Source organism: Vombatus ursinus, unplaced genomic scaffold (assembly GCF_900497805.2).
Source record: "Vombatus ursinus unplaced genomic scaffold, bare-nosed wombat genome assembly UNPS02000582.1, whole genome shotgun sequence".
NCBI lineage: Eukaryota > Metazoa > Chordata > Mammalia > Diprotodontia > Vombatidae > Vombatus > Vombatus ursinus.
Genome location: NW_020940360.1, coordinates 36,867,532 through 36,895,239, shown reverse-complemented (window position 1 = coordinate 36,895,239; position 27,708 = coordinate 36,867,532). Strand labels below are relative to the sequence as shown.

Below are 27,708 nucleotides of genomic sequence, written 5' to 3'. Positions count from 1 at the left end.
GTTAAGTGAGTCACCGAGGGAGCCAGCACTTCTAGAGCATTTCATTTACTATAGTGCTTTCAGTCCATTAAGGGATCAATAATACTTAATAATGATGATTTAGTAAACTGTCTTCATTGAGTTAAATCACAGCCTAGTGGTTTGATGGAATCAATGGTCTTTAAAACTGAACATACCTAGAAAGGAGCTCAGTCCTCCACCGGACATAGATTCTCTTTGTCTCTCTGTCTCTGTCTCTCTCTGTTTTTTCTTTTCAACAAGGATGTGATTATTTACTTACTCTGTGCTTGGTTGGCTGAGGATCAGCTGGGATTGCTTCTCAGTGACTGTTGTGGTCTTTACCACTTCCCATTTCAGATTGGCTAAAACCCTTAGCTGGGATGGTGGTGTACTTTTTCAGAAAGGGCAAAGATTAGCTAAGAAAAAAACCTATCTCATTTTGTTCCCTTAAATTAGGCCAGGGGTGGGGAACCTGTGGCCTTGAGGCCATATGTGGCCTTCTAGGTCCTTGGGTGTGGTCTTTTGGCAGAATCCAAGTTTTACAGTAAAAATTCTTTTATGAAGGAGATTTGTTCTATGAAGTTTGGATTCAGTCAAAGGGCTGCACTTGAGGACCTAGAGGGCTACATGTGGCCTCGAGACCGCAGGCTCCCAGCCCTGAATTAAACCCTACATTCTTTTTTACCTTCCAGGGAAGAGGTGGCAGTGATGAGAGGCAGTCTCTCCTTTGTTTTTCTTTGATGCTCCTTGGTTGAGGCTGACTTTGGCAGTCACTTATGCCTGGAATGCTCTGCCTCCTCGCTTCCCTGGCTTCCTTCAAGTCCTAGCTAATAGCCCCCTTTCTACATGAAGATTCCTTCCGTAATTATTTCCTATTTATCATGTACACATCTTGTTCGTCTATATTTATTTGCTTGTTATCTTCCCCATTAGATTATGAGTAGCCAAGAACCTGGCATAGAGTAGGAACTTAGTAAAGATTGAATAACTGACTGACAGATCTTTCTCTAATTTGTGGTGACCATCCAGCACTTTTCCCCAAACCTTCATACCTGCGTGCTATTCCCAAAAAGCCTTTATTAATTTGTCCAATAATCATTAAATAGCTCTGGGGTTCAGGGTTCCCCAGTTTTTTAAGCTCTAAGTTTCTTTTAACAAACAAGCAGTTGGGAAATAAGGTAATAAGGCAATCTATGTCTTTAGGGGCAAATCTACTGCTCTGCTGTTTTCCTGCCATTTTTCATAGGCCACTTAAATCCTTACATGATCTCTAGCCATTCTTCTTACCACATATAAATTTGCCAAAATCTCAAAGGGGAACAGCCTTACATCCTATTCTTGAAGTTCTGTTCTCTGTAACATGACATATATTCTCAATGCCTTAAGAATACAAGCCATGTTGTTCAACTCTTTGATTTTTGCAAATATATATATATATATATTTTTTTAAACTGGATAATTTTATACTTTACCTTATAAAGAAAAGCCCCCAAAGATTCATTGGATGGGGGGAAGGAACACCCTGGGTATAACAGTACCATTGACAATTTCCTTGCCTTTACAGAAAAGGGGAAATACCTGGCGTTTGTTTTCCAGAAAAGTAGCCTCCCAAGTCCAGATGTCAAACAGAATTGCAAATCGATCCACACTTGCATGGGCCCACGCTGGGAGGCTGCTGCCCCTGGATTCACTGCCCCTTTTATGGCCTACAAAAGAAAAGAAGATAGGTGGGAATGAGTAGAACAGTACTGAGGGAGTGAGCATTATAGATAAACACCCATCAGCTTTTCAGTTCTGTCTCAGTGACAAAGAGTCTATACTGTATCAAGAGATACAAGGGGCAGCTAGGTGGCACAGTGAATAGAGCTCTGGCCTTAGATCAGGAGGACCTGAGTTCAAATCCAGCCTCAGATACTTAACACTTACTAGCTGTGTGACTGTAGGCAAGTCATTTAACCCCGATTGCCTCATCAAAAAAAAAGCCAAAAAAAAAAAAAAGAGAGATACAAACACTTAAGATCATAGGATGATAGATTTAGAGCAAAGGGAGCTTAGAGACCATTTTGTTCAACTCTCATTTGATAGATGAAAAAACTGAGGGCCAGACAAGTAAGTGACTTTCTCATAGTCATACTGTAAGTAGTAAGGATTTGAACCTAGGTCTCTGACTATTCTTTACATGGCTAAAGTGATGAACCAGGCAACAGAGATTCCATAAACATAGCTATGGCCATTGATAGAGGAAGAAAGCAATAGCCAAATGGGAGCCATTCTTGTTGAATGGAATTATTGTTCAGAAGTGGTTGTTGTTGTTGTTTTTTTAATTTTATGTTTTACTTTTAACAAAATGATCTGTGTCTCGGAGGCATTTGATAAATATTTGTTGTAAGTTTATTGAAATCAAATTCTTGAGAAACTGATATCCCTTTATTCAAATTTCCCTGAATCCAAGGTTTAAATTAAAAATATATCAGTGAATTAAAAAGTATTTGTTAAGCACTTACTATGTGCCAGACACTGGGCTAAGCATAGTGAGGACTTATACAAAGAGAGATAGTCCCTGCCCTCAAGGAGCTCACATTCTCATATTTCTAAAAAAAAAAAAAGAAAGAAAGAAAGAAAGAAAGAGAGAGAAAGGAAAGTTCTGTATTAGGAGAAGATATGAAAGCCCAGAAGTTCTAAGCATTTAGCATCAGGGCACGTGGCAAGGCCCAAGGATCCCTAGATTACATCAGTAGGTCAGATGATAGTGCCTGGTCTGCTGGGTGTTTTAGAGGTAGGGCAGACATCAAGACCTAGGGGACCTCGGGATGCAATGGCAGAGCAGCCGTTAGGGCGTGAGAGTTTTTCATCTCAGAATGAATAGAATTGTTAACTCACATCTCATCCAAACAGGTGAGCAGTCAAGCAGCTAGGATGGGTTCTGACTGGGAGCAAAGGGGAAAGGCAAGGGGGAAGACACCTGCCACCTAGCCAGCCTGGATAGGTTTTGAGTGGTCTGGGGCCAAAGAAGGCACTAAGAGGGTAAGGGAACATTTCTTGGTCAAAAAAGAGGCCACACTGGTGGTTTCAAGACAGATCCAATTTAACCAGTTCTTTCAGTTGGCCTGGTCAGTATTACTAAGAAGAATTTCTAAGATATTGCTTAATTAGGAAAAATAACATTAACCAATTTGGTCAGAAATGAGAACATTTGTCTTCCTCAGCTGACATCATTCCTAGTCTTGGTAAAAGGGAACTTTTTGTTAGAAGAAGGACCTCTATGCAAACAACACCAGTAGAGAGAGACTCAAAGTAAATCAGGGAAGATGTGTAGACCAGTGAATACTAACTACATCTGAGTACACCAAAATTCTTAATTAATAACTTTTCTGCCTCTGACACACACTGGCTGCATGACCCTGGGCAAGTCATTTCAACTGCTCATATAACTCTCTGTGAGAGATGCTCTCTGAGGATCTCTCAGGAGTGAAGCCTCCTCAAAGACTTAATCGTTTGATCTTGTAAAGAAACACGATTTTCAACTCATCTTGTACTTTACCAGACCCCTCCCCCTTCCCAAACTTATTTTTAGGCACGTAGCAGGAAGAAATAACACCGCCCCCCCAAAACTGCTTGCTCACTCTTGCAAAAACTTCCCTCCTCTCCTTGTCTCCAGGCAGGTTTGTGAAACTGTCTTTGCTCTCTGTTGCTGGGGTAGATTGCCTCGAATAGATGGTGCCCTCAAGGCTTGCACCAAGGAGCTGAGAGGAAGGGGGTTAGGGAGGAGGAGTTGTGGTTAGGGTCTATATAATATGTCTCTGCTGAGCACACCCTTGCACTCTCCTAGGAGAGCCATCTTAGGCAGACGGAGGGTGCCCTTTCTCGAGAAAGCTAATAAAGAAAACTTTCTTTTTGCTAATATCTCTGAGTCTCCGATTTATTGGTAAGAGTCTCTGTACCCCACACATCTCTCAGATTATAATTTGTAGAATGGTTGCCTGAGGTCTGTATTTGATTGGTATAGGAAACTCCTTTTTACCAGTGGAGATCAGCACCTGTTCTGCAATTTACACTTTTTAAAAGATGACCAAGGCATCAAAAGTTAAAGAAAATTGCCCAGACTCACAGAGCCAAGACATATCTGAGGTAACACTTGAACCTGGGCTTCCTGACTCCAAGGGTCACTCTTTATCCACTATACTAGGCTACCTCTTGAAGCCTGCTAAAAATAACAAGATTATTATAGTTGAAAGTTAGCTCACAGGTCAACTAGTCTAATTCCCTCATTTTACAGAAGAAGAAAATACAGCCCCCAAAGGTTGTACGATTTGTCCAAGGTTACATGGCTACTCTCTTAATGAATTCTTGTTGTCATTAAAATGTTATATTAATATGTAACATGAGAGTCAGTGTGGAGTAGTGTTACAAATAAACGAACAAACAGCCAGGGTTCAATTCAAGTTCCATCTCTGATACATAGTGGTTGTATAACCTTTAGCAAGTCATTTAACCTCTTAGCATCCCAAGCAACTCTCTAGGGTTATAAGGTAAAGAGAAAATGCTGATCTGTTTAGGTAGAAGGAGTTTTCTCACTGGGAATTCCTCATACCAAGGAAATCACAATTCAGTGCCTCACCCCCCAAAGAAGATATAACAGCTGCCAATCACCTCCACCACCACCTTTCAACAAGCAACTGAAATTATATGATCCAAAATATTCGCTTTGGTTTTGAAATTTGAAATTCAGATTTCAAAGATTACTGCCAAAGACAGGTCAGAGTTTTCCTTTTCATTCTAAACAAAATGCTGTGTGGGCTCTGAAGGGCCGTGCCAAGTCAAGTCAACAAGTAAATATTTATTGTTGTACACTACCAGGAGGAGAAGGGGCAGACTGCTTCATCTCCCATCCAGCCACCATGTGTCCACAAATGCATGGTGCCTCTGTTTCTTTGCCTCTTTTGTGCTTCTTCTTTTATAATCACAGATGAACTGAGATGAGATTACTCAGGTGAACATCAGACCAGAGATCAATCAAAGCAATCCAACATCCTACCAAAAGCCAGAATCCTAGAGCTGGCAGCAGCACTGCCTATTGAGGAACCGTGTATCGCTGCTTAGCTAGCCCAGCAGTAAATCAATCCAGCAGCTGAGACAGCTAAGCAGAGGAGCAACCTATTTATTAATTATGCCTTACCCAGGAGCAAACAAAGTGGGGATTCCTCAAAGGAAAAAGAACTTCTCAAGGTAGGAGGTAGCCTGGGCCTCATGTGTTCCTTATAGTTTTGTTTCATCACTTCATGTTTAATGAGCCCATTCCCCACCAGGGACTGAATGTGTGCAGAGTGGAGAGTGGACCCTCATTTTGAGGGGATATTTCAGTAACTTCTGTCCTTGTTACGTCTTTGCACTAAATTTGTTGTTGTTCAGTTTCAGTCGTGACTGACTCTTTGTGACCTCATTTGGGGTTTTCTTGGCAAAGCTACTAGAGTGATTTGTCATTTCCTTCTCCAGTTCATTTTACAGATGAGGAAACTGAGGCAAACAAAGTTAAGTGACTTGCCCAGGGTCATACAGTTAATAAGTATCTGAGGCCACATTTGAACTCAGGAAGATGAGTCTTCCTGGCTTCCAAGCCCAGCATTCTGTTTACTGCACCACCTAGCTGCCCCAAATTTCAGTAAATATCCTTTTGTAAAAGCTAATTGATATTAACTGGTTGATTAATATTGGAGAAGGATCAATTGGTTAACTGATACTGGGATAACTTACCAGATAGGGGCTCATGAGCTATGCTATTAATCACAAATCTTCAGGATTACCCCTAGAGCCACAAGAGAAGTAGCCATTGCCCTCTGGGGACCCTACCTGTCTGTGCAAGTAAAATATGAGTGGGGGCTGGGAGACTGAATCCAGAGGGAGAGCTACATATAGATCTGGGAATCATCTGCATAGAGACAGTCATTGAATCTAAGAGAGTTTACGAGAACACAAGTGAGAATGCAGAGGGTGAAGAAAAGAGGGCACAGTACAGAGCCTGAGGGGATACCCACAGGTAGTGGGCATGACATAGATTAACAACCAGTCAAGGAGACTAAAAAAGAGTAGTTAGGTAATAGAATTAGAAGAAGAGAGAGCAGTGTCATAAAAACCCCAGAGAGGAGAGAATATCCCGCCAGAAGTGAGCAACAGCATCACATGCTTCAAAGCTATCAAGAAGGATGATGACTGTCCAGGAAAGTTTCTTTGGGCAGCAATTTATAACAAGAAGAATCCTGTCTGGCCTCAGTTTCCTCATTCCTAAAATACGAGCACTAGGCTAGATGATTTTTAAGCTCCTTTCTAGCTTAAAATTCTCTAAGTAAACTTTCATTTACAGTCAACACATTACTTACTTGCTTACTTACCCGGTACATACTTCCCCTTTGGCCGTCATAATACATGGAACTAAGTCTAGAAACACTAAGTTCTTTCCAACTAGGCACAGGAATGTTGTGGTGTGAGAGATCATTTACCCTTCTAAACACTTAAAAAAAATTTTTTTTCTCTTCCAAATATTTTTACCTTCTGAGTATTCCTGGGACCACTTCCTCTTTAACCCCATGTTTTTGGCCCAATTTGATTAGAGGTTAGTTCTCTCCCTCCCACCTGCTTCCCCTTTCTTCCTCCCCCTTCCCCATTCTGTCTTCCCTATTCTCTAATATAGCAACTTCTGCATTCAGAGAGTGATTCAAAAATACTTTTGACTAATTAATTGACAGACCCATTCTAGTTGTGAGCCCTGACAGTCTCTTCTCTTCTTCCTTTGTACTCTTTGTCTTAGTGATGCCATCAATTCCTGTGGGATCAATTATAATCTCCATGCAGATGACTCCCACATTTATATATCCAGTGTTTGTCTCTCTTCTAGACTCTAATCCTTTATTATCAACTGAATATTGGACATCACCATCTGTATTAGAGTAGGCATCTCAAACATAACATGTCCAAGAGGAAAATCATTATCTTTCCCCCCAACCCCAGTCCTCTCCCAAATCCCCTGTTTCTACTGGGGCTACCAGCATCCTTCCAGTTATTCAGTTTCATAATCTTGGAGTCAGACTTAAATCTTCCTCTCTCATAGCTAATCAGTTGCTAAGTGTTTTTAATTCTACATCCATAAAATTGTGTCTTTTCCCATCACTCACATAGCCACCGCTCTAGCTCACGCCCTCACTCATCATCTTTCACCAGAACTATTGCTGTGATCTTCCTGCTTCCACTTGCCCCTCTCTCCAACTCATGCTCCCAAAGCTGCCAAAATTAATATTCTTAATATACAGATCTATGTCACTGCTCAAAAGTCTTCAGTGGCTCCTTATTGCCTCTAAGTTAAAATGTAAACTCTCTAGCCTTAAATTTAGCCCTTTGCAAGGTATTCTTCATCTGTCTTTCTACACTCATTTCATACTATTCCTCCTCATGTATTCTATATCCTACCCAAAATGGTCCACCAGTTGTACAAACTCAACATTCTACCCCCCTCATTATCAACTGAGATAGTATTTCTAGAAAGCACTTAGTACAGTGCCTGGCACAATCAGGTACTTAATAAATGCTTGTTCTCTTTCCTTCCTCTCTCACCTCCTTGCCTTTGCATTGACTGTTGTCATGTCTAGAATGCATTCTCTCCTGACCTCTGCCTCCAAACATCCCTAGCTTCATGTGCCACCTTCTAGAGGGGATCCTTTTCTGATCACCCCAGTGGTTAGTGTTCTCTTGCACATCTCCAAATTATCATGTATATAAAGGCTGTCCCAAAAGTCTTAGTGTGGCTTTCATGCTCTTAAAAGTTAAAAAAAAAAATGTATGTGTAATGTGACAGGAGGATAGGCTATTGGGAGCTCTGTAAGGACACCAAGAGTTTATATAGGTACTAATCTGCTTACATGTTGTATTTCCCCCTGTAGAATATAAAAAGACTATTTTTCATTTTGTCTTTGTGTACCAACACCTACCACACTGCCTTACATGTGTATATTGGGCTGGAACTGTGATTTCATTGGTATAGGAACTCCCAATGTAGAAACCCCCTTTACCTATATATATTGGCATCTTCTCTACAACTTATATTCTGAAAGCATTGCTTGGGGGTACATAGTAGATGCTTATTAAGTGCTTGCTGAGCTGGACTGGATTGTGTTGGAGCTGAGCCAGCCCTCTATCCATTCTCTCATTATTAGGAGAACGGAACTTAATAGAAACTGGAAATAGTTGCATCTACTTTCATTTCCCTCCCCCCACCCCCCACTCTGTCTCTCTCAGATTAGGGCCCTATTATTTGACCTTTGTAGACAATGCACCAGATGGGAGATGCAACATCCTGAGTGGGTGGTTTTGAGCAGGCATCTTACTTTTCTCTCTCTCAATGTAATGGCTCACTAGGAGCAGTAGCTGGCTCTCCAGTTCCTCCAGATCCTGTAAGGCACAGTCGTACATCACATAAGCTCCCTGCTGGTCCTGGACATGGATGTATCCATCTCCCATAGTATAGAAGTCATCCTGATTTTCCACTTCTGAGAATTCCATGAATTGGGTGCTCTGGACCTGAGGGACAACCAACCCCCACAGTCATCAGAAAAAGGACAGCCATGTATTTCAAGCTAGGACAGGGTGCCCCCCAGTGGACCTAATGGCAGGACTTTGCCTTCAGTTGATGTGTCAGGATGTACCGTCAGACTCAGAAGTATCATGTGCAGAGAATGGGGAGATCTTAATATGAATGAAGGAAGCAGTTTGGTACAGTAGAAAGATTGCTGGATTTGGAGTAAGAGGACTTGGGTTTTCATCTCACTTGTGTCACTTTCTAGCTATGTGGCATTATACAAATCACTTTATCTCTCTAGGTCTAATTTCCTAATTTGGAAAATGAGAATGTTGGAATGGATGACTTATAGGTCCCTTCCAGCTCCGAATCTAAGATCTTGTGAACGCTTAGGACTAGGGATGTTGAGATTAATATTCTACTTAACCAAGAAAATTATTTTGTTTTTGACTTTTATTAAAGCATTGTCCTAAAACTCTCTAGAATATTTCTGCTTCAGAAAATATAATACCCTGAATATATTTGTATTTTTGTTTGAGTGCTGAGGATCATTTCAACTAAAAGTCATCATTTTGAAAGTATTATCATTTCTCTTTTTGTCAGATTCTTTTTATTTTTGGTAGTAATGCTAGTGACTTTGTCGATTATGTCTATAGCTTGTTCATAATTGTTTGCCTGTTGTCTACCCCATTATTCTGTGAGCTCCTTTAGGGAAGGGTCTGGTTTTTTGTTTTTGGCCTTCTTTGCACAAATGCCGGGTGACCTGAACTCCAGATCTCCCTGTACAGTACTGTAGTTCTGGAGTGGGACAGAAGATAAGTACAAATACATACTGACCATGCTATTGTTGTTCAGTCACTTCAGTCCTGCCTGACTGTTTGTGACCCCATTTGGGGTCTTCTTGGCAAAGATACTAGAGTGTTCCATTTCCTTCACCAGCTTATTTTACAAATGAGGAAGCTGAGGCAAACAGGGTTAACTGACTTGCCCAGGGTCACACAGCTAGTAAATGTCTGAGGTCAAATTTGAACTCAGGAAGATCGGTCTTCCTGACTCTAGGGCTCAGCATTCTTTACACTGCACCAACTAGCTGCCCTACTGACCACAGATTTATCTGGCTAATCTGTAGTGGTTTATGGCTTTTGGATAGTTCAGTTTTAGCTAGTTTGGTTGTAACTATTTTTTTTTAACCTGCATTTTAGGTTCTTGCATTTTTTAGTGTACTAGAAAGAGCAATAAATTTGGAGTCAGAGGGCTTAGATTCAAGGTAGCCCCTCTACTGGTGTGACTGGTACAAACTGATTAAACTCTCTGTGTTTCCATTTTTTAAACTGTTTTATGAAGTGGTCAGAAGAGGATTTAGAGCTGGAGGAGACTAGTGATCATTTGGACCAAATTGAACAGATCTCTAATGTCTCTTCCAGCTGTAAATCCTAGGATCTTATGAAATCTCTCTTTACACAATATATGACATTATATAATATATACCATTATGTACTAGACAAATTTACTTTGCTTTCCATAGACATCTGGTCTCATTTTTACTAGAGTTTAGTGCCATGATTTAAAGAAAAACACAAACATTATTTTCATCCAAATGTCTCATAATCTACAGTTTCTCATGCAATAATTCTTATTCCATGGAAAGCTCAGTTAAGCAAAGCAGTATATTGTTTGGATGGAATCCCATTACATCTGAAATTTTAAGTAATCATTTTTTTTTGGATGTGAATGTGCTTGTTGATTGATTTATGCAAGGAGAATTACATGGTATGGGTCTGTGGAAACTTGTCTAGAAGTCTTACAAACAAAACAAAACACCAAGATGGATTCTTTTCTGTCTGGTATACTCATGTGGTCTCGCCAAAGAGATGAAGATGAACTCACTCATCTATTCAGGTTTCATCACAGGATGTTAAGCTGGTAGGAACTTTAGAGATCATCTAGTTCAACCCACTTATTTTACAGATTAGCAAAGTCTCTGAAAGGTTAAGTTATTTAAAATATTAAAAAGTTATTTAAAAGGTATGCCAGAAGCAGTAAGTGAGCAGATTATTAATTTTTTTTCAATTTGAGCATTTTATACATTAGGAATTAGCAAATGACATTTACCAGCATACCCCTGTAGATGTATCCACACTAACCAAAATCAATATAGGAATTCTCATGTTTGGGGCTGTAAGTGACTCTGCAAATTTACATAGAAGATTGGAAAGATAGTCATTCAATCAAGATTTTCTGTTTCTTTCATTTATTTATAAACCTTTCTTCTATAAATTTTACTGTACAACTGGTACTTACATGTAGGAAGCCATCCCAGTATGTTTGGGGGTATAATACATACAATAACTATAATAATAGCTAGCATTTTATATAGCACTTTAAGGTTTGCAAAGAGCTTTACAAATATAATCTCATTTTATCCTCACAACAACTCTAAGAGGGAAATATTTTCATTACTGTTGTTGTTATGACATGTTATAATAACATGTAATTATAGCCCATTAAGGTTTGCAAAGATCTTCACGTACATTATTTCATTTGTAAATGCAATGTACATGTAAATACATGGAGAGATAATTAGGTAGTACAGTGGATAGATCACTGGATCTGGATTCTGGAAGACCTGAGTTCAAATCCTGCGTCTGACACCAGTTGTCTGACCCTGGTCAAGTCATTTAATCTCTGCTTGCCTCAGTTTCCTTATCTGTAAAATGGGGGTAATAATAGCACCTACCTCTCAGGGTTGCTGTCAGGATCAAATGAGATAATATTTGTAAAGTACTTTGCAACTCTTAAAGGGCTATATAAATACTATTATTGTTGTTGTTGTTTATGTTTTTATTCCAATGAAAAATAAATAAATGTAAATTAAAACAGCACAAAAAGTCAGCCAAGTTCAGTTTAATTGCAGTGACCAACCTTGGTTCCAGAGAACAGATGGAATCAAATTTCCCTCCTCTCAGTAGAGAGGAAACCCAGGGCAAGATTCTGCATATGGTATTATTCATGAGTGCAAATATAGCCTTTTTAAAGGCCTTCATTAGAGTGAGATGGGGTTAGAAGGGCAGGAGCCTGGCTGCGCTCCTGGGTACACAGTCACTGTCTTTCCTCAACAAATCCCAGTATTTCCTGCTTCATTTTAAAAGTGGTTCAGGAAGCTGTTTTAGCCAGCAGACAAAGCTATCTTGGTACAGTGGAAAGAGTTTAGGATTTGAAGTCACAGGATATGGACTTGTATCTAAATCTACTACTTTATTATCTCTACATGATCATGGACAAGCGTGCCTACTATGTGCCAGGCACTATGCTAAGCCTTCAGTATACAAAGTATAAAAAGTATAAGAAGCAAAAGCAGCCCCTACCCTCCAGGAGCTCACACACTAACTCAGGGAGACAATAGGCAAACAACCATGAACAAACAAGACTTAGACAGGATTAACTGGAGATAATCTCAGAGGAAAGAAACAAGCATTAAGGTTAACTGGAGATAATCTCAGAGGAAAGAAACAAGCATTAAGGGACAAATCTCTTAAACTGTCTAGGTCTCAGTTCCTCATCTGAAAAATAAAGGGGTAAGAAGAGATGACTTCTAAAATACTTTCTGGGGCAGCTAGGTGGCACAGTAGATAGAGTGCTGAGCTTAGAGTCAGGAAGACCCATCTTTCCTGAATTCAAATCCAGCCTTGGACACTTACAAGCTGTGTGACCCTAGACAAGTCACTTAACCCTGTTTGCTTCAGTTTCTTCATCTGTAAAATGAGCTGGAGAAGGAAATGACAAACCACTCCAGTATCTTTGCCAAGAAAACCCCAAATGAGGTTACAAAGAGTTGGACGTGACTGAAATGACTGAACAACAAAAAATCCTTTCTAATTCTAAATCTATAATCCTATGCTATATCAAAGTTGTGCTACTGGGCTGTGTACACCAATAAAATAGCAATGATTGAACTTGGCAAGTACTACAGCATAATTTTCATCTATTTTATCTCCATGGCCTCCCAATATCTTCCACAGAGCGGTTATTAACCTATGACTGCAAACAAATTACTGTGTTCTGACAAGACTGGCTGTTTTAGGAAGAAATATTTCCCTAGCAGTAGGAGCCTAGAATTTAGATCTGGATTTAACTGATCAATCAAACAACAAGCATTTATTAAATGCCTATAATGCAGGTGGGTGGCACAACATATAGAATATAGGACTTGAAGTCAAGAAGATGTTAGTTAAATTTTGCCCTCAGTTACTTATTAGCCATGTAATACCAGCAAAGTCCCTTAAGATTTCTTAGCCTCAGTTTCCTCATTTGTAAAATGGAAAAACAACAACATCTACCTCATAGAGTTGGTGAGAAGAATCAATGAGATTACATATGTAAAGTGCTTTGCCAACCTTAAAGTGTTACATACATGCTTTTATTATTGTTGTTATTGTTATGTCATACTAGGGACTGTGCTAAGTGCTGGTGATACAAAGACAAAAATGAAATGGCCCTGGCCTTCAAGAAGTTTATAATCTAGTTAGGGAAGATAGCACGTAGATATAGAGACCATAGAATCCAACCCTCTCCTTTTACAAACAAGGAAACTGAGACCCAGGAAAGTTAAGTGACAAGATCACACAAGTTGTAAATAACAGAGCTGGGATTTAAACCCAGGCCTCTCTGAGCCTAAATCCTATTTTCTTTCTCTTGTCTCTCTAATTATTATAAATGATCACGTAAAAACAAGAGGAATCGATCAAAATTTAAAACTAAAAAAATAAAATTAAAAACTAATCAATAAAACTAATTATAAATGATCACAGTGTCATAGATTTAGAACTGGAAGCAGCTATGGAGGCCACTGAGTTCAACCCTCTCATTTTATAGATGAGGAAATTGAGGCACAGAGAGGTTTAGTGATTTGCCCAGAGTCACACAATTAGTATGGATCAGAAATAGGGCTTGAACCTAGGTCTTTCTGACTCTATACCACAATTCTTCTAGAAATTTCCTTAACTTTTCTTGTGTCATGGAACCTTTGGTAGTCTGATGAAGCCTATGGACCCCTTCAGAATAATGTATTTGTGTGTTTGTTTTTTTTTAATTCTTAATGGAAGGAAATGCTAAATTTCAGTTAAAGGTTAGTGAAAATAAAAAGACAAATTTTTTCCCTTCTAAATTTGTAGATCATCTAGGTTAAGAACTCCTGCTTTAGATTCTAGTCATCATCAAATCTTGTGTTTCTTAAGTTTAAATAAGCTTTTATGGAAATCCATTTCTAAACCATGCCCACTGTTCACAATCAAAAGCAGACGTCACTGGACTCCCTTTGCTCAGCAAACACATCTTAGTGGAGCCTTTGAGCAAGAGCTCTTAATTCAAGAGACCCTTTGAATTAGCTTTTGTTTTCCTCTATTTAATTGAAACCATGCCAGAAGTTTCTAGGGTTGTTTTTACCAAAATTTGCTCTGGAACAATACTGAAAAAAAGGTGTGCCGAGGTCTTACAGAGCCACATATATAACTTTGAAAGACTTATTAATGCTTGGCCACTTCAAAAATAGTAGTAACAGTGTTGTGCTTGGCAGTGCTGGAGAAGGAGAATCGGGGTGAAAGGCACCTTTGAATCCCCTGGCACTTTTCTTCTGAAAAACTAAAATGCGCCTGATTTTGTCCAAAGGACTGAATGATTCATTCGTTCTATTTATTCATGCATTCAACAAATCCTTCACAGTGTTCTTAAGGTAGGCTGTAACTTGCCAAGCATAATTTCAGATGAATGGGGTCATGATGCAGTGGAAAGGGCCCTGGAGTCAGGAATACCTGGCCTGTGTAAAAGTGGGACAGCAATACCTACAGTGTCTGCCTCAGTGAGTGGCTGTGAAGCTCAAATGAGAATGTGTGTAAAATGCCACAGAACTGTCTGTTATTCTGCTCCTTCTCCTCTTTCCCTTCTTCCTCCTTCCCCTCCTCTTCATCTTCGAGTTCGTTTCAGGCTCTATAACCTATGAGCCTATGATTCCGAAGCTGGAGAAGCGGAGGAACGAGGTACAATGAAAAGAGAGGTGGACCTGAGTTCAAATCCTGTCTCTGCCACTTACTAGCTGTGTAATCTCTGGCAGGTCATGTTAACTTCTCGAGGCCTCAGTTTCCTCATCTTTCCACCCCTGGAGCTCTTTCCTCTCACTGACCGGTTCCTTCCAGGGACACCTGGGGCAGCCATGTCTTCTTGACTCTCCAGGCTTTCCCTACCATGCCAGAGAAGACCCCTCATTTTGGAGTTATTTTCCACTGTAGGACTTCTCACACTAAAAGTATTCTTTGCCACCAGAGTCTCTTCCTGATTGACTGGTTCCTCCTAGAACCTCCCTTTTAAGGGAACATGTCGAGGCCAACCCTGTCTTCATTCCTCTCCTCTAAAGGTAGGTAGGTGTTGTAGTGGGTACAGCACTGGGCCCAGAGTCAGAAAGACCTGAGTTCAAATCCAGCCTCAGACACTTAGTAGTCTAGTTGTGTGATTCTGGGCAAGTCATTTAACCTCTGCCTCAGTTTCATCATCTATAAAATAGGGATAATGAGAATACCCACCACCTCCCAGGGTTGTTGGGAGGATCAAATGAGGTAATATTGTAAAGTCCTTGGTACAGTACCTGGCATATGGTAAAAGTTATATAAATATTAGCTGTTATTATTATCACTTGCTGCATGACCTGGGCCAGTCACTTAACTTCTGTTTGCCTCAGTTTCCTCATGTATAAAATGGGAAAAATGATAGCACCTACCTTGAGGATCAAATAAGAAAATATTTGTAAAGCACTTAGCACAGTGCCTGAAACATAGTAGGTGCTTGATAAATGCTTGTTTCTTTCCTTCCTTCCTCCCCAGGCTCAACTCCTGACTCTCTAGACTTTCTCTACTACACCCCCCGCCCCCAACATACCTTCTTCTCCTTTTTGGCTCCCTTTTATGTATTGTCTTGTTGTTGTTATTGTTGTTGAATTGTGCCCAACTCTCTGTGACCCTGCAGACCGTATTATCCATAGGGCATTCTTGGCATAGATACTGGAGTGGTTTGCCATTTCCTTCTCCAATGCATTAAGGCAAACAGAGGTTGTTAAGTGACTTATCCAGGGTCACACAGCTAGTGAGTGTCTGAGGCCAGATTTGAACTGTTTTTCTGAATCCAGGTCCTGCTCTCTATCCACTGAGGCATGAATGTAAGCACCCTGAGGGTAGGGACTGTCCTTTTTGTTTGTATTTATATTTTTCAGCACTTAGCATTGTGCCTTAAACTGGGGTCAGCACTTAATAAATACTTATTTACTTGTTGAGTTGAAGGTATCTTCCAGCTCCAAATCTATGATCTTGTGACCAGACACAGTGTCTGGCACATATTTAATAAGTGCTCAATAATTTCTTTTTGACTTGACTATGAAACTATGAACCTAGAAAATGGCCTCAGATACATTAGAACAATTCAGAAAACAAATCTCAAGGACAGAACGTCTAAATCAAGACTGTGGTCTCAGTTTTGCTATGGTGAGTAAACCCAGCAAATATTTCTCTTGGCATTGACTTGTTTGTGGCCTTCCATCTTCATTGCTGGGACGTCAGGCTATTTTCTAATGCCAGTGAACAGCTCTGCTTGCAGCTTCCTCTTACTTCTCCAAACACAATATTGAAGGAACAACTCTCTAGACCACAAAACCCTCTGAAGGAAGGTCAGAATTGGGTCATTAGCACAAAACTAAAGTAAAGGGGAAATAAAGAAACCTCATGTGAGTGACTGAGCTGTAGCCCTGCTGGGATACATCTTGTTCATGTGGTCCATGAGAGTCTGACTTACAGAAATATGACCTCATTTCAGAGGGAGGGAACCATGGAAGGAAAGGCCATAAGGTCCCATAGTTCTAGATCTGGAAAGGTCCTCAGAAGAAGCCCAGAGAGGCTGTGGCTTGTTCAGGATCACACAAGTGATGGGGTGCTTGGGTGCCTGTGCTTGGACCCCAATTCCAAGACCATATTTCTCCCTACCCTCTAAAACACTATCCTTGGCAGTTTCTCCCCAGTCCAAGGACACTATGCCTAGCAATTCCTCACGAGTAGGCCTCAGCAACACACTTATCTCTTTCCCTGGTATAGCTACAAACCGTACCTGTAAGAATTATTAGTATGAACTAGCTTTGTCCTGGGTAATAAAGATATCTGTACCCACTAGACTATCTATACCAGCTCCCTACCTCATGATTTGCATCCTGGACTCGTCATATGTGTACTGTAGACTTAAGACATATGTATACTCCCTACATCTATCTTGTCAAACATGACACTGATTGGTGGCAGCCTGGGCAACCCTCAGCCAGCTCTGACCACTAGTTAACTTAGTAACTTAGTAGGCCTAAAATCACACCTCCATGTGGCCCTCCCTTGGGCTTTTCCTGGTGAACTCTGGGTAAAACACCTGCACAGTAGATACAAAAAATGCATGTTCCCTTAAGAATTGACCACTCCTTAACCATTCCCTAATTGCACCCAGCATCACCTAGTTAGCATATTTGGCACTTGTTTTAATAAAATTTATCCAATATAAACTTAACTGAACCCATCTAAGGTCACAGGTTCCTTAAGAACTTTTTCCCGCTGAAAAGCATAACAATAAACTTTTGCCAACTAGACTTAAAGATTGCTGGAGTCCATGAATTCATTCCAGAATGTCCCCGTTCTGAACTTTGGTCTTTGAGGGGTCTCTGAACCTCTCAGACCATAACACAAGGAGAGACAGGCCTGACTCTGAACCCAGGTCCTTTGATTCCAAACTTCCTATGGCACCATTTTGCTATCGCTCCAATTGTTGACTCCATGTTTTATTGTCACAGGTACCTATTATTAACATTTTTGCACATGTAGTTATTTTCTTGCTGTCAAAGCCTTGCTTGGGGTCCCAGGAGTGATAACTTTGAGTAAAAGGATAAAGTGGGAAGGATATTAGATTCAGAGTTAGGGGACCTGGGTTTGAATCCTAGGTCTTTCATTAGTTTTGTGACCTTGGCCATTTGTCCACTTCACCCTTCCAGGCCTCAAATTCTTCAATGGACAGAGTGCTGGACTTGAAGTCAGACCTGAGTTAAAAGTCTGCCTCTGATACTTTCCAGATGTGACCCCATTTAACCATCATCTGTCTCAGTTTCCTCATCTGTAAAATGGGAATCATAATAGTATCTACCTCTCAAGGTTGTTGTGAAGTTGAAATGAGGTAATGTTGTAAAGTGCTTTTCAAACCTTAAAGTGCTATTTAAATGCTACTTATTATTATTTTTATAATTATCTGTAAAAAAAAAAAGACAGTACTAGCTAGATGATCTCTATGGTTGTTTTCAGCCTTAATATCCTCTATTTCTATTGATGTGAGAAAGAGAAAGAAAGTGAGACAGAAAGAGAGAGAGAGAGAGAGAGAGAGAGAATGCATACTTTGAAGTGAATCTCTTATTTCATAAGTAACAGGAATTCCCAAAACTTCTACTAAGGCAAATCAACATTTGCTTGGCAACTCATTACCTTAGAACAAGAGTCCTTATCCTGGGGTGTGTTAATTTGTTTTTGAAAAAATGTTGTTTTTTTATATTAATTTATTTTGATTTATCAATAATCACTTCCATATGCTTTTGAGTTTAAAATTTTTCTCCCCTTTCCTCCCCACCACCCTCTCCAAGATGGCGCACAATCTGATATAGGACATACATTTACATTCATATTGAACATATTTTCACATTAGTGATGTTGTAAGTAAAACTTAAAACCAATTGGAGGAACCGTCAGAAAGCGGAAACAAAACTCAACAGAAGAGGAAAAAAAAATAGCAATTCAACTTCCATAGTTCTTTCTTTGGATGTGGATAGCATTTTCTATCACAAGGCCTCTGTAGATGCTTAGATACTTGTATTGCTGGGAAGGGTTAAGTTTATCAACATTAGTCATCACACAATGTGGCTGTTACTGTGTACAGCGTTCTCTTGGTTCTGCTCACTTCACTCAGCATCAGACCAAACAAGTCTTTCCAGGCCAAAAATGTTTTGATAACTTATTTCAATATCATCAATTTTCTTTGTAACCCAATGTATTTTCTTTATGCATTTAAAAATGTGAGTCCTAGAAGGGGCCCATCAACTTCACCAGACTGCCAGAGGGGTCCCTGACACAGAAAAGTGTCTTAGAAAGTTGTCTGGAGCACTGAGAGGTCAAATAACTTGCCCAAGGTCACACCACTAATAAGTGTCACAGGTAGGATTCAAATCCAGGTCTTTCTTGCTCTGAGGTCCACTCTCTAAGCACTGTGCCAAGTTGCCTCTCTAACCAGAGAATGCACATAATACTGTGCTTAAAAAGGAATAGTTATAAAACATCTCACCTTGTAGTCTGCTGGTGTATAATGCACATAGTGGTGAGATCCCAGGCCCCGAATAGCAACAGAACCTCCTTCTCTTGCAGTATTTACCCAACAGGCATCTGCAACACTGGAAACTAGATTCCCTGCATTTGATGTAAGGCCTGAGGTGTGGATTGTTAGGGTTCGCTCAACAGATCTGAAATAATTCAGAATTCCTAAGCAGATATGCTGAAACAAAGATGGAGAAAAAAGGCAGGTTCAGAAGCTATGCTCCGGACTAACTGTATGACCTTGGACAAACCAGCTCTCTTAGACATACTTGGAGCTCTCTGATTTTTAGGTGCCGAAGGTACAGGAAGGACAGATAGGCTCCTCTCATCATGACAGGATTTTTATCACCAGTCTCATCACCTTCATCGAATCCCAGCAATTGGAGAGCTCCAAGGTAACTGTACCTTTTACAGACAAAAGAAATGTAACATTGATTTTTCCTCAAAGTGATTTGGAAATTTCATTGACACTAAATTAATAAGATTTATATAGCATTTAAAGGTTGTAAAACATCTTGCATGTGTTGTTTAATTTGACTCAAGTTCCCTTCTAGTTCTGAATCTATGATCTTGGGGCAGCTAGATGGCTCAGTGGATAGAGCCCCAGCTCTGGAGTCAGGAGGACCTGAGTTCAAATCTAACCTCCAACATTTACTAGGCTGTGTGACCGTGGCCAAGTCATTTAACTCCAATTGCCTCCAAACAAAAACAAAATAAATCTATGATCCTAGGAAAAGGAGGCTAGTAGTGCCTTCTTCTCTTGGATTACCTTTCATCTAGTCTGTACCACATACATATCTCCTCTATTCTACATGTTGTTTCCTTTATTAGAATATAAGCTCCTTAAGGGCAGGCATTGTTTTTGCCTTTCTTTGTATCTCCAGCATTTAGCACAGTGCCTGGCACGTAGCAGGTGCTTAATCAATAATCATTAATTAAGCCCCTGCTATGTGCCAGGCACCATGCTAGGTACTTATGCTTGTTGACTAACAGCTCTGTAAGGTAGGTACATTACAGGTATTATCATTCTCATTTTTAAAATGGGGAAACTGAGGCTCAGAGAGGTGGGGCTTCATCTAGTAAGTGTCAGAGGTAGGATTCAGACCCAGGGTTCGCCCGACTTCAAGCCTAGAACCTTTTTTGCTGTACCACACAGTCTCTAAATTGAAAGATTCATCTAAAGGTTTTTGTAAATTACTTCCCTTGGAAACTTCACTGGGGGATGATGAAGAATAACAACAGTGCTAACAGAAATTTCTCCTAAGAAACATACTTATTAAGATCACAAATTCTTCTTACTGACTTCCTTCTATCTTTCCTTCAACAGATTTGGATTTTTTTCCCCCTGCATCACATATTTTTGAGCTAACACTTAAAAGTCAGATATTAATCAGCATTGTGTGTTTCCAAAAAAATGCATGAAGTGATATAATTTCCCCATGTACCCTGTTTGTTTCTTCTTCCTCGAAGGTTCCCCAGCACAATGGCTGGGACTAATTTGGGGTCCATTGCTGCCATTGCCCTCCATGGAAAGATCTTCCTCCTCAGTATTTTCTCCCTGAGGGGATAAGAGGAAGACTTAATTAGAATTCTATGACTCTTATACTGCCCCAGAAGTGATTATCTTTTCAGTCATGCCATTTCTACTTGGACTATCATCTCCATCTCCTTCCCACCTGTAACCTGGACTCTGCTGCTGGGTCCCTTGGCTCTGATAGGTCAACTTTAACCTTGTCTTGCCAGGGACTGGGCCTCTGAGAACCATGCCCTACTGCTCTGAGAGTTCTTCCCCAACTTTTCAGCTCCCCTTTATGTACTGCCCTTCCAGTTAGAACGTAAGCTCCTTGAAGGCAGGGACTGTCAGGTTTGCTTGTATTTGTATCTCCAGCATGGTGCTTGGCACATGATGAGCATTTAATATCTCTCTCTCTCTCTCCTCTATATCATTGATTTGAAAATAAAGCTTGGGAAGATTTGAATTATTTATCCTTGTGCTTCAAGAACCCATGATTTCAGTAATTTGGCCATTTTTTCCACCAATGGAGATCACAACTCCTCCACATGTTAGTCTTTATGAGCTTCTGTGGCTAAATCAATTTTGTGACTATTTACAATTTTTGTGATAACGAACCCTTCTGCACTGTTCCTTGGATGACAGATATGCTATCACCTGGCCTCTTCTTGAGCCTTTCCAACTTGGTAGATCTTGCCAGAGCTTGTACTTGGTGTGGGCATAGCTTCTCACAACTCAAGGTCACCTTCATGACCTTTGAGGTATCAAAAGAGGACTTTAATGGGAGTTACTGATGATAACATGACTTTATTTGCTTGGTTTCTTTCTCTTTTAATTTTTTTTATTGATATCTAAACCCAGCAATGATATACTATCTGGCAAATGAAGGTAATGTGTGATGTTCCTGAGGGATTATAGAGGTTGTAAACCCTTCCACAAACTCCTCATCTCTTCCTTTCTCCAGGAATTTAGCCACTTCCTTGGAAACTCAACAACTTATATGTCCATAGTGTGTAGTGTGCATTGAAGAGCACTGAGGAAAATAGATGTGATTTACCAAGAATAAAAACACTGAGTCTTTGTTTATTTGCAGAAGGCTTACTGTGTAATTTCACTTGGCTTTGTGCTGATTTTTAAAATTATATACCACATGGAGAGAATAGGAATTTAAAAATAAAATAGACTCTGATGAATATAAAATCTGATCTCTGGGCCTTAGTTTCTTTATCAGTTAAATGAGGGATTGAATTAGCTCCCTCTAAAGACTAAGGTCTCTTTCTACTCTAAATTTGTGAATGTATGGGCATTAAAAAAAATTCCCAAAGTCCTTACTTTCTCCTTAACCCCAGCTGTCATTTTTGCTAAAAGAGATCACAGGATCAAAGCTTTGGAGCTAGAAGGGCTCTTAGAGGTCATTTAGTCCAATTCCTTCATTTCATAGAAGAGAAACTGAGGCTAGAGATGTAATGTGACTTAACCAAAGACACAGAGGTAGTGAGTAGCAGGGCCAGGGATCAAATCCAAGTCTTCAGCCTCTAGAGTCCATGTTCTCTCCACTGTACTACTCCACAGATAGGTGCATTAATTTCCACAGAGACTGGGGCCTGGATTCTAGAAGAGCAGGTATGGAAATCCAGGTTTCAGGCCTGGCATGGAGGATGCTGACCCAGGTGGTAAGAATCAGGTCAGTGTTAGAAAGCAAAAGTTAAGATAGCCCATGTGGATGGAATGTGAAGCTGATGCATGGTGTGGTGTAGGGGCAGGGAACCTGCAGCCTCAAGGCCACATGTGGCCTTCTAAGTCCTTGGATGTGGCCTTTTGATTGAGTCCAGGTTTTACAGAATGAATCCTTTTATGAAGGGGATTTGTTCTATGAAGTTTGGATTCAGTCAAAGGGCAGCATTTGAGGACCCAGAGGGCCACATGTGGCCTTGACGCCGCAGGCTCCCCCTGGTCTGGTGTCTAGGGCCAGCCAGTAAACAGAGGAAGCTTAGTTGGGCTAGTCGTGCACACACTGTCACCAATCAAGTGTGTGGGAGCTCCAAAGACAGATGGATCAACTTCCCCAAGGACTGGGGCCTTGCTTCTGAATAACAACCCTAAGAAATCATTTTCACAGGTTCTACCTTAAGGCACTGAATGATAGGGAACTCACTACCTGTTGAGGTAGCCCATTTCATTTCTGTACAGTTCTTATTTTGGGGAGCTTTCGCCTCATAGAGCACTGTACTGCCTCTACTACACTCACTGACTGCTCTTAGCTCTGTGCCCTGGGGCCAAACAAAGCAAATCTAATCTCTTTTCCACAGGACAATCCTTCAAATAGTAAGGCAGTCATCATGTCCTCTCTAAATCTTCTCTACCATTAAACTAAACATCCATAGTTCCTTCAGTTGACTTTCATATGAGATGACTGAATCCACTCACCATCCTGGTCACTCTCTTCTGGGCATGTTCCAGTTTATCAATTTCCTTTCTAAAATATAGCATCTAGAATTGGATACAATACTCCAAAGGTGGTCTGACCAGAAAAGCATACCGTGGATCTACTACTTTTCTCCTTCTTGACATAAGACTCCTCTTAATGAAAACTAAGGGATGCATTATCTACACTGTTGATTCATATTGAGTTTAGGGTCAACTAAAACTCATACATCTTTTGCACATGCAAGCCTTATCTCCAAGGAAGCTAGGCCACATGCTGGGGCTGGAGTCTGGAAGATCTGAGTTCAAATCCAGCCTCAGATACTGACTATGTTAACTTAGGCAAGTCCTTAACCTCTCAGGTTCTTCAAGTGTAAAGTAGGGGAGCATAATAGTTTCACAGGCAGGATTTGAACTAAAGTCTTCCTGATTCCATGTCTGGTACTCTGTCCACTAGGCCACCTAGCTGACATTTACATAGTACTTAAAAGTTTACAAAATATTTATGAAGATCTCATTTAAGCTTCATAATGACCTATAAAGGAAGTACAACAGGTATTATTATCCTCATTTTATGGTTAAGGAAACTGAGGCTCATGAATACACAACTCATCAGTGTCAGAGGTAGGATTCAAACAGAGATTTCTTCTGACTCCAAGTCCAATGCTCTTTCCACTATTCCACACTGTTTGTCCAGGTGCAATGAAAAAAACATGGAGTGGGTAGGTATGAGGGGAAAGGGGAAGAGATCAGCTAAGTATATCATCAGCTCAGTGGCTTGTGGTTCCCTTGGGCTCCTGTCTCTGGGATGGCTGGTGTGGTCTCAGAATTAAAGCTATTGGCCATGATCTTTTTCTCATCAGACAGTAGCCATTTCAGTGGGTCCTAAAATTATAGAGAACCATTTGGAGGTGGAAACATAATGGTGAACTCAGGTTACGACAGAAGATATTTTCATGAAATGACTGGAAAACATGAAAGACCTACTGTATAGCTAGTCTATGCCAAAAGTGAGGGAGAGGCATCATTTACTGGATATGATGGAACAAAGGAGAGAGGCACAGCCTCAGGGGAAAGAGGGTGGAGCACAGCTCACAGAAATAAATTGCACAGGAAAAAAAATGTCTAATCAAATGTTTTATAGATGAGAAAACATAGAACATTTAGAACCACTTAGAACAAGATAAATGTAAAAAAGAAGTATTGACTAGAATCCAAAGTAATTATAATAACTTATCTATCTCTCTATATACATATATATTTTCCTAGGGCCAATGATAAAATCTGTAACATCATCATTATCATCATCACTAGGTGGCATAGTGAACAGAGTGCTGGACCTGGAGTAAGGAAGATTCATCTTTGTGAGCTGAAATCCAGCCTCAGACACTCACTAGTTGTGTGACCCTGGCCAAGTCACTCTACCTTATTTGTCTCAGTTTCCTCATCTGTAAAATAAGCTGGAGAAGGAAATGACCACTCCAGTATTTTTGCCAAGAAAATCCCAAATGAGATCATGAAGAGCTGGAAATGACTGAAATGACTGAACAACCAAAATCATTTATTTAGCACTTACAGTGCAAGGCACTGTGCTAAGCACTTTATAATTATTATGTCATTTTATCCTCACAACAAATCTGGGAAGTAAGTGCTATTATTATTCCCATTTTACAGATGAGAAAACTATGAAAACAAGATATTAAATGACATGTCCAAAGTCACATCGTTAGTAGGCATCTGAGGTCAAATTTGAATTTGAGGCTTCCTGATTCCAAGCCCACTGCTTTATCTACTGCACCATCTAGCTATCCCCTTGGGAATGAAAGAAGAGCAGAGAGCTGAGATTCCAATTATATACACTTTGTTTAGAGACAATACTTCCCTGACATGTTAAACTGGGCATTACAGGACTGATTATCTTCAGGAACCATTAGTTCAGGTCACCTTAACAAGACAGCTACTTTGTTTTGTTTTGTTTTGGGAGGCAATCGGGGTTAAGTGACTTGCCCAAGGTCACACAGCTAGTATGTTTCAAGTGTTTGGTCTGAGGGCGGATTTGAACTCAGGTCCTTCTGACTTCAGGGCCGGTGCTCTATCCACTGCGCCACCTAGCTGCCCCAAGAAGACAGCTACTTTGAACAAAACCAAAGAAGTAGTGCCCAAGCAAGTATGCACTCATTTTTTAAATGTGAAATTTTAGCCTCCCAAGCATAGTAGGCAAAGAACATTTTTACTCACAGAATATTACATGAGATGAGAATGTATACTTAGTAGTAAGATGAAGTTTTAAAAAATTATTATTATTAGACTAATCTCAATCAAAGAGATTGGTCTAATCACCTACACTCAAAACCCCAAAATGGGTGAAAAATGAACATTGCCCAGATTGTGACATTCAGTTAGAGAGGCAGCCTGTATTCTGTGAATCTTGGACTATACAGAAGGTGATGGTCTGGGTCCAGAACTGAGTAGGTGAGATTGGGCTGGACCATATTGAGGATATGTCTTTTAATAATCCTCAAACGTTTGTTGCCATAAAAGGTTTTTCTTTACTATCAGTATTCTCTCTATGCTGCCATTTGGCTAGGAATCAAGGAATACAACAATCTTGGAAGAATGAAAAATTCAGATGCCCCAAAGGGAAAGGTTGGTATATAAGCCAGCTCAAAGCATATTACCAGTGCATGCAAGAATTATTGTAAAAACAGCAATGGGGGGGGCGGAGCCAAGATGGCAGAGGGAAAGCAGTGACTTACTAGAGCTCTCCCCCAAACCCCTCCAAACATCTATAAAAAGTGGCTCTAAACAAATTCTAAAACAGCAGAACCCTCAAAAAAACAGAGTAAAACAAATTTCCAGCCCAAGACAACCTGCACGGCTGACTGGAAAGGTATATCATGCTGGGCTGGAAGAGGAGTACAGTTTGGCATGGGCGTGCAGGCTGCAGTGACCCTGGAGCAGGCCTCAGAGGACTGAATCGCGGGCAGCTGTGGCGGTTTCCAGACTTCTCAACCCACGAACACCAAAGACAACTTAGAAGGTCAGTGGGAAAAGTCTGTTACTGCGGTGAGAGAAGAAGCTAGGTTTCAGCCACAAGTACAGAGCATGCCCTTGGGGCAGCGACTGTGTCCTGAGCTTCCTGCCCACAGACTGAGGGGGAATCGAGTGGTTTATCAGAGGGGAATTGCAAGGATCTCTTTGCCAGGCCTGAGGCAGGAATCTCTTGCTTTGCCCGTGCTTGGATCTGAGTCGCAGTTCTGAGGGGTGGTCCTGGGGTGAGGAAGAGCACTGGCATGGTGGAGCTTGTTGTGGTGGTGGAGAGGAAACACCTCGCCCCTTATCATAGCACCTTGAAAGAACTGACACTTTTCAGGTCCCTAGAAGCATCTCTGAAAACAGCTGTACAAACCCCCAAAGCTTGGGACAGTACATTCTCCACATTGGAAACAGACTCTTACCTTAACAAAGAGTTTAAAACTCAAGTAACTGGTTGGGATCATGAACAAGCAGCACAAAAAGAGTCAGACTATATTATCTTACTTTGGTGACAAAGAAGATCAAAACATACAACCAGAAGAAGAAAACAAAGTCAAAGCTCCTACATCCAAAACTTCCAAGAAAAATATGAATCAGTCCCAGGCCTTGGAAGAGCTCAAAAGGGATTTTGAGAAGCAAGTAAGAGAAGTAGAGGAAAAAGTGAGAGTGATGCAAGAAAATCATGAAAAGCAAGTTAACAGCTTGCTAAAGGAGACCCAAAAAAATATGGAAGAAAATAACACCTTAAAAAATAGCCTAACCCAAATGGCAAAAGAGGTCCAAAAAGCCAATGAAGAGAAGAATACCCTAAAGAACAAAATTGGACAAATGGAAAAAGAAGTCCAAAAGATTACTGAAGAAAATACTTCCTTAAAAATTAGAACGGAGCAATTGGAAGCTAGTGACTTTATGAGAAATCAAGACACTGTAAAACAAATCCAAAAGAATGAAAAATTAGAAAACAATGTGAAATATCTTATTGGAAAAACACCTGACCTGGAAAATAGATCCAGGAGAGAGAACTTAAAATTATTGTACTATCTGAAAGCCATGATCAAAAAAGGAGCCTAGACATCATCTTTCAAAAAATGATCAAGGAAAACTGCCCTGATATTTTAGAACCAGAGGGCAAAATAGAAATTGAAAGAATCCACCGATCTCCTCCTGAAAGAGATCCCCAAAGGAAAACTCCTAGGAATATTGTAGCCAAATTCCAGAGCTCCCAGGTCAAGGAGAAAATATTACAAGCAGACAGAAAGAAACAATTCAAGTATTGTGGAAACACAATCAGGATAACACAAGATTTAGCAGCTTCTACATTATGGGACCACAGGGCATGGAATATAATATTCCGGAGGGCAAAGGAGATAGGATTACAACCAAGAATCATCTACTCAGCAAAACTGAGTAAAATTCTTCCGGGGAAAAAATGGTCATTCAGTGAAATAGAAGACTTTCAAGCATTTTTGATGAAAAGACCAGAGCTGAATAGAAAATTTGACTTTCCAATACAAGACTCAAGTGGAACATGAAGAGGTAAACAGAAAGAGAAATCATAAGAGACTTATTAAAGTTGAACTGTTTACATTCCTGCATGGAAAAATGATATTTGTAACTCATGAGACCTTTGTCAGTATTAGGGTAATTGGAAGTAAAAAATTATATGTATGTATATATATACATAGATAGATAGATAGATAGATAAATAGATAGATAGATAGATAGATAGATAGATAGATAGATAGATAGATAGA

At 40.2% G+C, this 27,708-nt stretch overlaps 1 protein-coding gene across 1 annotated transcript in view; it reads right to left on the bottom strand.

Annotated features, from left to right (window-relative positions):
* LOC114037753 overlaps positions 1–27,708 on the bottom strand; it is a 188,314-nt gene that overhangs the window by 133,618 nt on the left and 26,988 nt on the right. Inside the window, exons 11-15 of the mRNA XM_027854705.1 lie at positions 20,427–20,539; positions 19,251–19,386; positions 18,953–19,159; positions 8,373–8,565; positions 1,579–1,706 (exon numbers count right to left, since the gene is read on the bottom strand). Coding sequence (XP_027710506.1) covers positions 1,579–1,706; positions 8,373–8,565; positions 18,953–19,159; positions 19,251–19,386; positions 20,427–20,539 — 777 coding nt within the window. The remainder of the gene's footprint in view (positions 1–1,578; positions 1,707–8,372; positions 8,566–18,952; positions 19,160–19,250; positions 19,387–20,426; positions 20,540–27,708) is intronic.